General features: G+C 50.7%; 2 protein-coding genes across 2 annotated transcripts in view; one reads left to right on the top strand and one right to left on the bottom strand.

The window, feature by feature from the left end:
- LOC309565553 (phosphatidylinositol 4-phosphate 3-kinase C2 domain-containing subunit alpha-like) overlaps positions 1-5,749 on the bottom strand; it is a gene marked incomplete at its 3' end in the record, with an annotated part of 78,804 nt that extends 73,055 nt beyond the window's left edge. Inside the window, exon 1 of the mRNA XM_082270510.1 lies at positions 4,610-5,749. Coding sequence (XP_082126636.1) covers positions 4,610-5,683 — 1,074 coding nt within the window. The 5' untranslated portion in view covers positions 5,684-5,749. The remainder of the gene's footprint in view (positions 1-4,609) is intronic.
- Positions 5,750-12,872: 7,123 nt separating this feature from the next.
- Positions 12,873-13,669, top strand: part of LOC309565552 (myoblast determination protein 1 homolog A-like) — a gene marked incomplete at its 5' end in the record, with an annotated part of 11,698 nt that continues 10,901 nt past the window's right edge. Inside the window, one exon of the mRNA XM_082270509.1 lies at positions 12,873-12,902. Within this exon, the coding sequence (XP_082126635.1) occupies positions 12,873-12,902 (30 nt within the window). The remainder of the gene's footprint in view (positions 12,903-13,669) is intronic.

Genomic DNA, 13,669 nt, shown 5'->3' with positions numbered 1-13,669 from the left:
ATATTGGTGACAATGTATTTATTACTACTTAGCACTGAACTTTGTATCATACTTATAGGACTGTTCTCCGATTCATTGGATCTTGGACTGTATGTTCCGCCTCTAGAACCGTGCATTGCTCCTGTATGCCGTGTCTGCCCCATAATATCGTAACACCAAACTCTCCACACAAAATCAGGTCCCTGCGTGTCATTTAGGTGAAGTGATTGTAGCGCTGTGATATGCAGCTGCAGGCGTCACCCCAGCACTGTTTTGTAAAGCGGACGGTCGGCTTTCACATGACAACCGATGCGGCTATATAGCCACTTAGCCATTATCACAAGCAGTGGGAGGGGATGTCCCCCCCCCCCCTTCCCACTGCCCCACAAGGAGACCCGAGCAACCAGCCGAAACATTCGCTGACTGGCCGGAGTACCAAACAAAGCCGGAATTGGCTCAGATTGGGTCTCTGGTGTAGTAACCTGGAAGTGACGTCCGGTTTACTGGCACCCGATCCCTCCATAAAGAGTACCTGTCACTGCTATTACTGTCACATTCCCCCCAATCCCTCCATAAAGAGTACCTGTCACTGCTATTACTGTCACATTCCCCCCGATCCCTCCATAAAGAGTACCTGTCACTGCTATTACTGTCACATTCCTCCCGATCCCTCCATAAAGAGTACCTGTCACTGCTATTACTGTCACATTCCTCCCGATCCCTCCATAAAGAGTACCTGTCACTGCCTATTACTGTCACATTCCCCCCGATCCCTCCATAAAGAGTACCTGTCACTCCTATTACTGTCACATTCCCCCGATCCCTCCATAAAGAGTACCTGTCACTCCTATTACTGTCACATTCCCCCGATCCCTCCATAAAGAGTACCTGTCACTGCTATTACTGTCACATTCCTCCCGATCCCTCCATAAAGAGTACCTGTCACTCCTATTACTGACACATTCCCCCCGATCCCTCCATAAAGAGTACCTGTCACTGCTATTACTGTCACATTCCCCCCGATCCCTCCATAAAGAGTACCTGTCACTGCTATTACTGTCACATTCCCCCGATCCCTCCATAAAGAGTACCTGTCACTGCCTATTACTGTCACATTCCCCCCGATCCCTCCATAACGAGTACCTGTCACTCCTATTACTGTCACATTCCCCCCGATCCCTCCATAAAGAGTACCTGTCACTCCTATTACTGTCACATTCCCCCGATCCCTCCATAAAGAGTACCTGTCACTGCTATTACTGTCACATTCCTCCCGATCCCTCCATAAAGAGTACCTGTCACTCCTATTACTGTCACATTCCCCCGATCCCTCCATAAAGAGTACCTGTCACTGCTATTACTGTCACATTCCCCCGATCCCTCCATAAAGAGTACCTGTCACTGCCTATTACTGTCACATTCCCCCCGATCCCTCCATAAAGAGTACCTGTCACTGCTATTACTGTCACATTCCCCCGATCCCTCCATAAAGAGTACCTGTCACTCCTATTACTGTCACATTCCCCCCCCCCCCCCGATCCCTCCATAAAGAGTACCTGTCACTGCTATTACTGTCACATTCCCCCGATCCCTCCATAAAGAGTACCTGTCACTGCTATTACTGTCACATTCCCCCCGATCCCTCCATAAAGAGTACCTGTCACTCCTATTACTGTCACATTCCCCCGATCCCTCCATAAAGAGTACCTGTCACTCCTATTACTGTCACATTCCCCCCGATCCCTCCATAAAGAGTACCTGTCACTGCCTATTACTGTCACATTCCCCCCGATCCCTCCATAAAGAGTACCTGTCACTGCTATTACTGTCACATTCCCCCCGATCCCTCCATAAAGAGTACCTGTCACTCCTATTACTGTCACATTCCTCCCGATCCCTCCATAAAGAGTACCTGTCACTCCTATTACTGTCACATTCCCCCCGATCCCTCCATAAAGAGTACCTGTCACTGCTATTACTGTCACATTCCTCCCGATCCCTCCATAAAGAGTACCTGTCACTCCTATTACTGTCACATTCCCCCCGATCCCTCCATAAAGAGTACCTGTCACTGCTATTACTGTCACATTCCCCCCGATCCCTCCATGCTGGACCTCCTCTGTAACTCTAAACTGGTAACCAATAAAACTCGCCTATGGAGATTTTTAACCACTTCCTTACCGCTGGAGGTCATAGGATGGGTACAGCTGCCGGCATCATTCATATATTTTTTTTAGCAGGTGATTCCCTTCACCATAAGAACAATCATAGAGGCGGTTCAGCTGCTTGATCGTTCTTACAGGCAGCGGGAGGGGAAATCCGCCCCCTCTCACCAGGCGAGCCGGAGAAGGAATTCACCAGCGGTGGAAGCACACCATAGAGACTGCTGAGGACCAGATGGTCCCCGGCAGTCTCTATGACTCTCGGAGGCCCGGGCAGGATGTTATGACATCACGCCTGGCCTGGCAGTTGGCAATACTGCCGTGATCCCGGCTGGATAGCCAAGATAGTTTTTTTTTTTAAATTTTAGTCTAACGCCATCTAGCCTGTAAGAGAGATGTGAGGTCTTATTGACCCCCGATATCTCCATAAAGAGGACCTGTCATGCACTATTTCTATTACAGGGGATGTTTACATTCCTTGTAATAGGAATAAAAGTGATCAAAAAAAATAAACCATAAAAAAATTTAAAGTGCCCCGGCCCCGCACGCTCGCACGCAGAAGCGAACGCATGCGTACGTCGCGGCCACCTATGCAAATGGAATTCAATCCATACATGTGAGGTATCAAATGTTACTGCGAGAGCAATAATTCTACCCAAGACCTCCTCTGCAACTCTAAACTGGCAATCTGTAAACATTTGTAAAGCGTCACCTATGGAGACTTTAAGGTACCAAAGTTTGTGGCCATTCCAAGAGTGTGCGCAATTTTGAAGCGTGACATGTTAGGTATCTTCTAACTCGGCGTAACATTACCTTTCCCATTATACAAAAAATTGGGCTAACTTTAATGTTTAGTTTTTAAAATTCAGTGAAGTGTATTTTTTCCCAAAAAATTGTGTTTGAAAGACCGCTGCGCAAATACCAACGTTCCAAAAAATATTGCAACGACCGCCGTTTTATTCTCTAGGATCGATGCTAAAAAATGATATATAAAAAATATGTTTGGGGGTTCCAAGTCATTTTCAAGCAAAAAATACAGATTTTAACTGGTAGACAACATGTGTCGGAAATAGGTGTCGTATTTAAGTGGTTATAAAGGTTTGTGTTTTTTTTTTTTTTTTAAAATCACACAGGTTATAAAACCCTTACACAGAGCAGCCCCGATCCTCCTCTTCTTGGGGGCTCCAGTGGCGCTCCTGGCTCCTCCTCTTCATTGAGTGTCCCCACGGAGAGCCGCTTTACATGGGGGCACCTGTGCAGGCTCACTCACGAGTCCCACTGCTGCATCCATTGACAGCAGGGCTTGGCCCGGCCCCAACGGTCACTGGATTTGGTTGACAGCAGCGGGTACCAATGGCTCCTGCTGCTATTATTCTATCCAATGAGGACCCAAGACGGCGGCTGGAGCCGCTGGGCTTGTGCTCGTCGCTAAAACGATTGGGTTCAGGTAAAAAGGGGGGGGGGTACCTGAAGCACAGAAGGTTTTTCAGCTTAAAGCAGAGTTCCGCCTCCCCTCCAAAAATTAAAAGTCAGCAGCTACACACACTGTACACACACTGCGCACACACTGCGCGCACACACTGCGCACACACTGCGCACACACTGCGCACACACACTGCGCACACACACTGCGCACACACACTGCGCACACACACTGCGCACACACACTGCGCACACACACTGCGCACACACACTGCGCACACACACTGCGCACACACACTGCGCACACACACTGCGCACACACACTGCGCACACACACTGCGCACACACACTGCGCACACACACTGCGCACACACTGTACACACACTGTACACACACTGTAGCTGCTGACTTTTAATATTAGGACACTTACCTGTCCTGGAGTCCAGCGATGTCGGCACCGCAGCTGATGTTTCCATTGCCGGTAAGGGAACCCACCTTGCGGCTTCACGGGCGGCTCCCTACTGCGCATGTGCGAAGCGCGCTGCGCATTCCTACTGGCTCAGAGGAGGAGAGGCGGCGCCGTATCCTGGAAGTGGGGAAGTGTACCTGTCAAAAACAGGTACCCATTCCCTCCATCCCCCCTGAAAGGTGCCAAATGTGGCACCGGAAGGGGGGGGGGGGGTAAGGGTAACAAAAGAGCGTAAGTTCCACTCTTGGGTGGAACTCCGCTTTAATGCATAGAATGCATTAAGGTGAAAAACTTTGAGACAATACAACCCTTTCAATAAAGAATTTGTTAAAAAAAATAATAATAATCTTTTGAATTTATTTTGTTGTCTGCAACCCATTTGGGGTGATCTCCTCACTTCCTGATTGGACACCAGGACAGGAATTGAGCTGAAATCTCCCCTACAATCACCCTGACAACCCTTCCTCACCAGAATGCACTTTGGATTCAGTTGGGCTTTAAATTATTCCAAAAACCACCAATGGACCCTGCATGTTATTTCAGGGTACGGCTGGATATAAAGTTGGGGAACACTTACCTCCACTGACTGGCCCCTGGATAACGAGGCGTGCGCTGGCCTCAGGTTCAAGGAATGACTGCGAGTAACTGTAGCACCAGAAGGGGATTTCAGGTTGGCTTTCCTCTCGGACTGGGTGGACTTTAGAGGTTTTTCCTCCAATAACACAGCATCCCAAGGATCTTCAGCCACAATCCCGCTACATGCACCATCACCCTCCGGAGAGACGGCGTCGAGGTCCACACTGTCCACCTTGGGTTTACTGAGAGGGTCCAGGTCAAGCCAATCAAATTTACTGATGTCATCAGTCTTACTGGCCTTCTCTTCAGGGGAGTCGCCGCTTGTGCTTTGCGTTGTAGGAGTGTCATGATTGGCCTTTCCGTTCCTCTGAAATTCTGAGGTTTTTGCGATTTTGTCGAATAATCTGGCCATGTCTGGAGTGACGGGAGCAGAATAGGTGGGCAGAGTTCCTCGGAGGTGGAAGGGCGAGTTGGCTGGTACGGCGAAGGAAACGTACGCAGGACGCGCAGGAAGACTGAGAAATAACGGCTCCCTGCGCTGCCCTGCAGACACGTTCGGACTGAACCCGTTCTGAAATGGATCCACGCATTTTGAAAATGAAAAGGTTGGTGGCAAAGAAGAAGGCACCGGAGCTTGCAATCTAGATGCCCACTGACCTCCCGGGAACGATGGAGTGAAGCATTGTGCTGAGACCACCGGATTCAACACCGACATCTGGGTGGGAGCAGCTGCTTTGGGGATGGCCTCAAACGTGTCATCCAGAAGAAGCTTTTCTAGTTCAGCCAGGGGAAGCTTCTCCAGGTCTATATTCTGCAGGGACTTCTCCGACCGCCTCCTGGCATCCACTTCAGGGAACACCATCAGATCGTGGTCCTGCTTGCTCAGGGCTGAGGGTGTGGGATGTGCTCTGGTGAACGTGGCACCACGGCTGCTATACAACCGCTTCTCTCTGTGCAGCTTGTCCAAAGCTTCTGCTTCCATCTGCAAGGCTTCCTCCTTCCCCACATCCTTTGTTCCCAGAGGCCGAGCTGCCGAAGACTGTCTGAAGCCATTGCTGCTGGAGATCTGGGCCATACTGGGCCCAGGACACCACTGGATAGGTCAGATCTTCACATAAACCTGCCAGGCGATCGTCCCATTCATATCAGATCTTCACATAAACCTGCCAGGCGATCGTCCCATTCATATCCTGGAGAGGAAGAAATTAGGAGATGTAAGGAGAATTCTGCAAATACACTGAGAATGCAAATTACAAGGATGGCAGAAGACACTACAATGAGAAACCAAGGGTGACATAAAAGGGGGGGGGGTTACTAAAACTGGAGAGTACTGGTGCAGCTGTGCATGGCAGCCAATCAGCTTCTAACTTCAGCTTAAGTTAAGATTTGACAATAAAACCTGGAAGCTGATTGGTTCCTATGCAGAACTGCACCAGAGTTTGCACCCTCCAGTTTTAGTAAATCAACCCCAAAATAACGATGAACACAAATTCCCCAATTCACAGAGAATCTGAAGACAATAAATCCAATTAAAGAGTCAACAGCTGGGGAGGCATTTATTATACAAAAGCTCCCAGCAGCAATTACAGGGGTACAATAGCTTCCTGAACCCCTCAGTCTGTCCCCTTCGCCACACTGAACTCCCCCCCCCCAACCTGTCCCCTCCAGCACACTGAACCCCCCCCAGCCTGTCCCCTCCACCACACAACACCTCAGTCTGTTCCCTCCGCCACACTGAACTCCCCCCCCCAGCCTGTCCCCTCCGCCACACTGAACCCCCCCCAGCCTGTCCCCTCCACCACACAACACCTCAGTCTGTTCCCTCTGCCACACTGAACTCCCCCCCCCCAGCCTGTCCCCTCCGCCACACTGAACCCCCCCCAGCCTGCCCCCCCCAGCCTGTCCCCTCTGCCATACTGAACTCCCCCCCAGCCTGTCCCCTCCACCACACTGGACCCCCCAGTCTGTCCCCTCCGCCACACTGAACCCCCCCCCCCCCCAGTCTGTCCCCTCCGCCACACTGAGCCCCCCCCCCCCCAGTCTGTCTCCTCCGCCACACTGAACCCCCCTCCCCCCAGCCTATCCCCTTCGCCACACTGAACCCCCCCAGCCTGTCCCCTCCGCCACACTGAACCCCCCCAGCCTTTCCCCTCCCCCACACTAAACCCTCCCCTTCCCCCCCAGCCTGTCCCCTCCGCCACACTCACCCCCCCCCCAGCCTGTCCCCCTCAGTCTGTCCCTCCGCCACACTGAACCCCTCAGTCTGTCCCTCCGCCACACTGAACCCCTCAGTCTGTCCCTCCGCCACACTGAACCCCTCAGTCTGTCCCTCCCCCATACTGAACCCCCCAGCCTGTCCCCTCCGCCACACTGAACTCCCCCCCAGCCTGTCCCCTCCGCCACACTGAACTCCCCCCCCAGCCTGTCCCCTCCGCCACACTGAACTCCCCCCCCAGCCTGTCCCCTCCGCCACACTGAACTCCCCCCCAGCCTGTCCCCTCCGCCACACTGAACTCCCCCCCAGCCTGTCCCCTCCGCCACACTGGACCCTCCAGTCTGTCCCCTCCGCCACACTGGACCCTCCAGTCTGTCCCCTCCGCCACACTGGACCCTCCAGTCTGTCCCCTCCGCCACACTGGACCCTCCAGTCTTTCCCCTCCGCCACACTGGACCCTCCAGTCTTTCCCCTCTGCCACACTGGACCCTCCAGTCTGTCCCCTCCGCCACACTGGACCCTCCAGTCTTTCCCCTCTGCCACACTGGACCCTCCAGTCTGTCCCCTCCGCCACACTGAACTCCCCCCCAGCCTGTCCCCTCCGCCACACTGGACCCTCCAGTCTGTCCCCTCCGCCACACTGGACCCTCCAGTCTGTCCCCTCCGCCACACTGGACCCTCCAGTCTGTCCCCTCCGCCACACTGGACCCTCCAGTCTTTCCCCTCTGCCACACTGGACCCTCCAGTCTGTCCCCTCCGCCACACTGGACCCTCCAGTCTGTCCCCTCCGCCACACTGAACCCCCCCACCAGCCTGTCCTCTCCGCCACACTGAACCCCCCATCCTTTCCCCTCCCCCACACTAAACCCTCCCCTTCCCCTCCAGCCTGTCCCCTCCGCCACACTCACCCTCCCCCAGCCTGTCCCCTCTGCCACACTGAACCCCTCAGTCTGTCCGCTCCGCCACACTGAACCCCTCAGTCTGTCCCTCCACCACAGTGAACGCCTCAGTCTGTCCCTCCACCACAGTGAACGCCTCAGTCTGTCCCTCCACCACACTGAACCCCTCAGTCTTTCCGCTCCGCCACACTGAACCCCTCAGTCTGTCCCTCCACCACACTGAACCCCTCAGTCTGTCCCTCCATCATAACAAAGTAAAGACTTTTTACAGACCATTGATAGAAAGGTTTATAGAACTAAAATGTCCAATAAAAGAATGGATACAAAGTAACGATTACTTCCATCATACCGATCGTTATCACGCCGACTGAATCCTCATCCTTAGATGCACTGTAAACGGCTCCCTGCTGTCTGTATTGTCACAACAGTCCTCAGCACCTTCATAGAGGGATTCAGGATGTACGTAGAAGCCATGAAGAGTGAATGACACCCACACACACAGGGTGACGCAGCAGGTAGTTTCCATCAGATAATAAACAAGCAGAGCACAGGAGCCGTAATCCCTGCAGGGATCTTTCTTTCATCATACACAGCCAGGAGAGGCAGCATGCACAGACAAAACAGGGACCATGGAAGGACCAGAGCGAGGTCACTCCGAGCAACCAAGGGGCACTACAGAGGATACACACTATGGGGGAGATTTACTAAAACTGGAGAGTGCAAATCTGGATAGAAACCAATCAGCTTCCAGGTATCATTGTCAAAGCATAATAGAACAATCTAAAGCTAGAAGCTGATAGGCTGAAGCAGAGGTGGGGGACTCGAGTCACATCACTTGACTTAAGTCACCAGTTTTAGGACTTGAGACTTGCTTGACTAAAATTAAGAAAAGACTTGACTTTGACTTGATACATATGACTCCAAATGACTTTACTTTTTTAAATTATTAAATATTTGCATTTTCTCAAGATGTGTTAAAGCAAAATGAATTCCTGTTATGTTTCTGACACCTCAGTCACTTAAAACACCTCAGTGTGTTCTGATTTTTAGGACACTGGCAGCTTAACCACTTAAGCCCCGGAGGATTTGGCTGCTAAAGGACCAGGGGTTTTTTTGTGATTTTTTACTGCGTGACTTTAACGGACAATTGCGCGGTCGTGCGTCGCTGTACCTAAATGAATTTGACGCCCTTTTTTCCCACAAACAGAGCTTTCTTTTGGTGGTATTTGATCACCTGTGCGATTTTTTGATCACGCGCTATAAACAAAAAAAGAGCGTAAATTTTGCAAAAATAACAATATTTTTCACATTTTTTTATATGAAATTCCCCAAAACAAAATGTAAAAATCAAAATTTTTTAACATTTTTGGCCAATTTGTTTTATGCTACCTATGTTTGGTAAAAAAAAAAAAAAATCGCAAAAAGCGTATTTTGATTGGTTTGCACAAAAGTTATCGCGTTTACTAACAAAGGGAAAGATTTTTGTCATTTTTGGTGTTTTTTTTTTAACGCGTAATGGCGGTGATCTGCGATTTTTTTTCGGTACTGCGACATTGCGGCGGACAGATCGGACCCTTGACTGACATTTTTGACACTTTTGGGGGTACCAGTGACATTACTGCAGTAATCAGTGCTATATATATGCAATGTTACTGCAAAAATGACACTGGCAGGGAAGGGGTTAACTTTATTGGACAGGGAGGGGTTAAGTGTGTCCTAGGGGAGTGATTCTAACTTTGTAGGGACATTCCTATTGGTGTAAAAGCAAAGATCAACCGTTCTACATAGTAGAACGGACAGATCTTCACTTTTACACAGGGAGAACTGACAGGCGGCTTGTTTACACAAGCTGCTCTGTCTTTCTCCCTTCACAGGAGCGATCGCAGTGTGACTGGCGGACATCGAGTCCGCCGGTCACACGCACTGACTTGTCTGTGAACGAGCCACGGCGGGCGCGCGCCCGCCCGCAATAGGCTCGCAAGTCAGTGACAGGCGAGTGACGTACCAATACGTCACTCTGCCTGGCCGGGGCTGACCGCCGCAGTATATAGTCGTGCGGCGGTCGGCAACCGGTTAACAGTGGAAATACTTAAACATTTTTTAGTGTCTGTGGTGTTGATGACCGGACAAAGGATTTTGAGCTGTTTGGGCATTCAAAGTGTTTCTTTATTATGCCAAGAAAAAAGCACTAAGCAGTTTTGTTAATGTTGAAAATAAAACAAAACCTTTCCTGACCCCTGACCACTGACTTTTATCTGATTTAAAAGGTGAAAATTGAGGTAGAGCGGTATTTTGACTTGACCAAAATAAATGACTTGACTTGCTTGGTTTTCACCACAGTAACTTGGGACTTGCTAGAGACTTGAAGGTTAAGACTTGAGACTTGCACATGTGTGACTTACTCTCATGTCTGGGCTGCAGAACTGCACCAGTTTCGGTAAATCTCCCTCTGAACATCTCATGAAGATGGACTGCCACCAATAGAGACGTATTCCTATAACGAGCTGCATGGAAAGGAGAACATTTCTCCCACTCCTATCAGTACACACAGGCAGATCATATTGTACACAGAGATTCAAGAATATGGACCAAAGGTCCATGCTGAGGAATATACAGCCCACGTCTCTGTGTACCCCATACATAAAGACCTGACACAACCTATGGGCCAGGCAGTGACCTTTCACCCTTCAGGTCATCCTATCAGCAATGTCAGAGTGTAAGCAAATGGGTGAAGAGTGACCCCGGTATAGATTGGGGCTTCCTTTCCCTGGCGCTGAGCACCCCATACAGTGAATGCATAGACTTTACTTTCCTTTTTCTTATAGAGAAGGGAAGATTAAAGTGGTTGTAGCCCTTTCCATATCCCCAGTGAAGTGACCGGCCTCAGGTGATATATGGAGATGTAACAAATCCTCCTACGTACGTTGTACCTGTTTATCTGCAACACTCCCTTCTCTACAACTTTCTAAATCCAGAATTTATACAGCTTGTCTGAGATTCAGAAGGCAGGGGGCGGGATCTGATGTCACACACAGTACAGCAAAGAGTAGGGAACTGAGTGTAATCTGAGACCCAAGTGGAGGGAATGGACCCCCCCATCTCTACACAGTCTCATAGGGAAACATGCACAGCTTCAGGGTGGATTGGATTTAAATGACTAGTAAAAAGAGGCTTGATTTAAATCAACTCATAATTTTTAGAGAGCAACTGTCATCTCTGTCCCGCAGAGGCTCCTCCTCTGACCCGCTGTTGACTAACCGACAGTCCCATTTGCTTTAATGGGACAGCTGGTGATGCGGCAGTGTAACAACAAGGTGAGGGACGTGGCAGCGGCAGCAGCTGATTGGACGCCCGCTAACAGGCGCTGCCATGATGGATCTGGAATGACAGGTGCTCTTTAAATGTAAGGACTTATTCTTGCTGGTAGTTAGTGTGGAATTGTGTGAATGCAGCAATGCAGTGCATGTTATCTGAGCAAAAAAGACATTTTCCGAACAAATTGACGCAAGACCATGTTGCAGAAATGAATACACCCCCAACGATAGTCTAAGGCCCCTTTCACACATGCGGACCGTTCAGATCCGCCTGTCAGTTTTTCAGGCGAATCTGATCAGATCCTCCATGCATCTCTATGGGGCAGCGGATGTCAGAGGAGACATGTCCACTAAAACCTGCTGCCGTCCGATTCGATCCTGTCCGTCAAATCCGGACGGATGGAAACCCTATTTTCCATCCGTCTGGCAGATGGGATCGGATGAGAATGAACAGGCGGACCATTCTCATCCGATCTCCCATAGAGGACAGCGGGGACCTGACAGCTCCATCTCCGATCGGCGGATTGATCCCCCGCTGAGAAAAACTGAGTCCGTCGACGGAGCGGACAGTGTGAAAGGGGCCTTAGGAGCAAAGCTACGTTTTAGACAACTGCTAACAAAAATCGTACAGGTGAGTGTAATTAGTCATTAAACAGGTGTCCAGCAGACAGGTAATTATAAAAGGGCGTTATTTAAAGAAAGCCCCTCCCTTTTCCTGCTGTCAGCAATGGCACCACATGGAAGAGAAATGTCACACAAGGCCTGAGAAAGAAAATAATTTCTTTACACAAGAAAGGTGAAGGCCAGAAGAAGATCAGCAAAGCTTTGTTTATCAGTCAGAATACCGGAGCAAAAGTCATACAAAAATGTAACAAAGATGAAAGTGCAACCATCTCACAGAGAGGTCCATGCCGTCCGGGGAAGTTATCACAGAGAGGTCCAGGCCGTCCGGGGAAGTTATCACAGAGAGGTCCAGGCAGGCCGTCCGGGGAAGTTATCACAGAGAGGTCCATGCCGTCCGGGGAAGTTATCACAGAGAGGTCCAGGCCGTCCAGGGAAGTTATCACAGAGAGGTCCAGGCCGTCCGGGGAAGTTATCACAGAGAGGTCCAGGCCGTCCGGGGGAAGTTATCACAGAGAGGTCCAGGCAGGCAGTCCGGGAAGTCATCACAGAGAGGTCCAGGCCGTCCGGGGAAGTTATCACCTCGCCAGGAGCGAGGGGTAAAGAAAACCACCATGCAAGGTCACTGAAGTAGAAGGCCAAACTGGGCCGTCCAGGGGGATTTATCACAGAGAGGTCCAGGCAGGCCGTCCGGGGGAAGTTATCACAGAGAGGTCCAGGCAGGCAGTCCGGGAAGTCATCACAGAGAGGTCCAGGCCGTCCGGGGAAGTTATCACCTCGCCAGGAGCGAGGGGTAAAGAAAACCACCATGCAAGGTCACTGAAGTAGAAGGCCAAACTGGGCCGTCCAGGGGGATTTATCACAGAGAGGTCCAGGCAGGCCGTCCGGGGAAGTTATCACAGAGAGGTCCAGGCAGGCAGTCCGGAAAGTTATCACAGAGAGGTCCAGGCCGTCCGGGGAAGTTATCACCTCGCCAGGAGCGAGGGGTAAAGAAAACCACCATGCAAGGTCACTGAAGTAGAAGGCCAAACTGGGGTGATTGTTTCCCATGACAATACAGCGTACACTGCAGAGGAACGGCATGCATGAGTGTCTTCTACAAAGGAAGCCTCTCCTAAAGCCCATGCACAAAAAAGCCGCCTAGAATTTGCCAGGGCCCTTGCTGAAATAGAAGATTGTGGAGTGATGAGACCAAGATAAATGTTTTTGTAACCGATGGCTTCAAAACTGTATGGCGTCGCAAAGGTGAGAAGAAAAAGGCATGGTGGTGCCTACAGTGACACATGGTGGTGGCAGTGTCCTTCTGTGTTCTGTGGGGCTGCATGAGTGCTGCTGGTGTCAGGGAGCTGCATTTCATTGATGGGATCATGAATTCATAGGATGTACTGCTCTATATTGAAAGAGAAGATGCCACCATCACTCTGTGCCCTTGGTCATCGTGCACTTTTTCAACATGAAAATGATCCAAAACACACATCTAAGGCCACGGTTGCATTCCTGAAGAACAACCGGGTGAAAGTGATTCAGTGGTCAAGTAGGTCTGCTGATGTAAACCCAATTGAACACCTATAGGTGTTGGCCAGATGATGGGCGGTGCCTGGTTTCCTCCAGACATGACGCCATTCAGGCCAAAGAGTTCAATCTTTGTTTCATCAGAGCAGAGAATTTTGTTTCTCGTGGTCTGAGAGTCCTTCAGGTGCCTTTTGGTAAACTCCAGGCGGGCTGTCATGTGACTTTTACTGAGGAGTGGCTTCTGTCTGGCCACACCCATACAGGCCTGATTGGTGAAGGGCTGCAGAGATGGCTGTTCTTCTGGAAGGTTCTCCTCTTTCCACAGAGAAATGCTGGAGCTCTGTCAGAGTGACCATCGGGTTCTTGGTCACCTCCCTGACTAAGGCCCCCCCCCCCCGATCCCTCAGTTGGGCCGAGCCCCTCACTGCCCCCATCCGAGGTGTACGCCGAGCCCCCACTCCCCCATCCGAGGTGTACGCCGAGCCCCCACTCCCCCATCC

This window comes from Pelophylax lessonae (genome assembly GCF_965119305.1).
Source record: "Pelophylax lessonae genome assembly, chromosome: 10".
NCBI classification, from domain to species: domain Eukaryota; kingdom Metazoa; phylum Chordata; class Amphibia; order Anura; family Ranidae; genus Pelophylax; species Pelophylax lessonae.
Note: the sequence above shows the minus strand (reverse complement) of the source record. Positions and strands in the feature narration are given on the sequence as shown.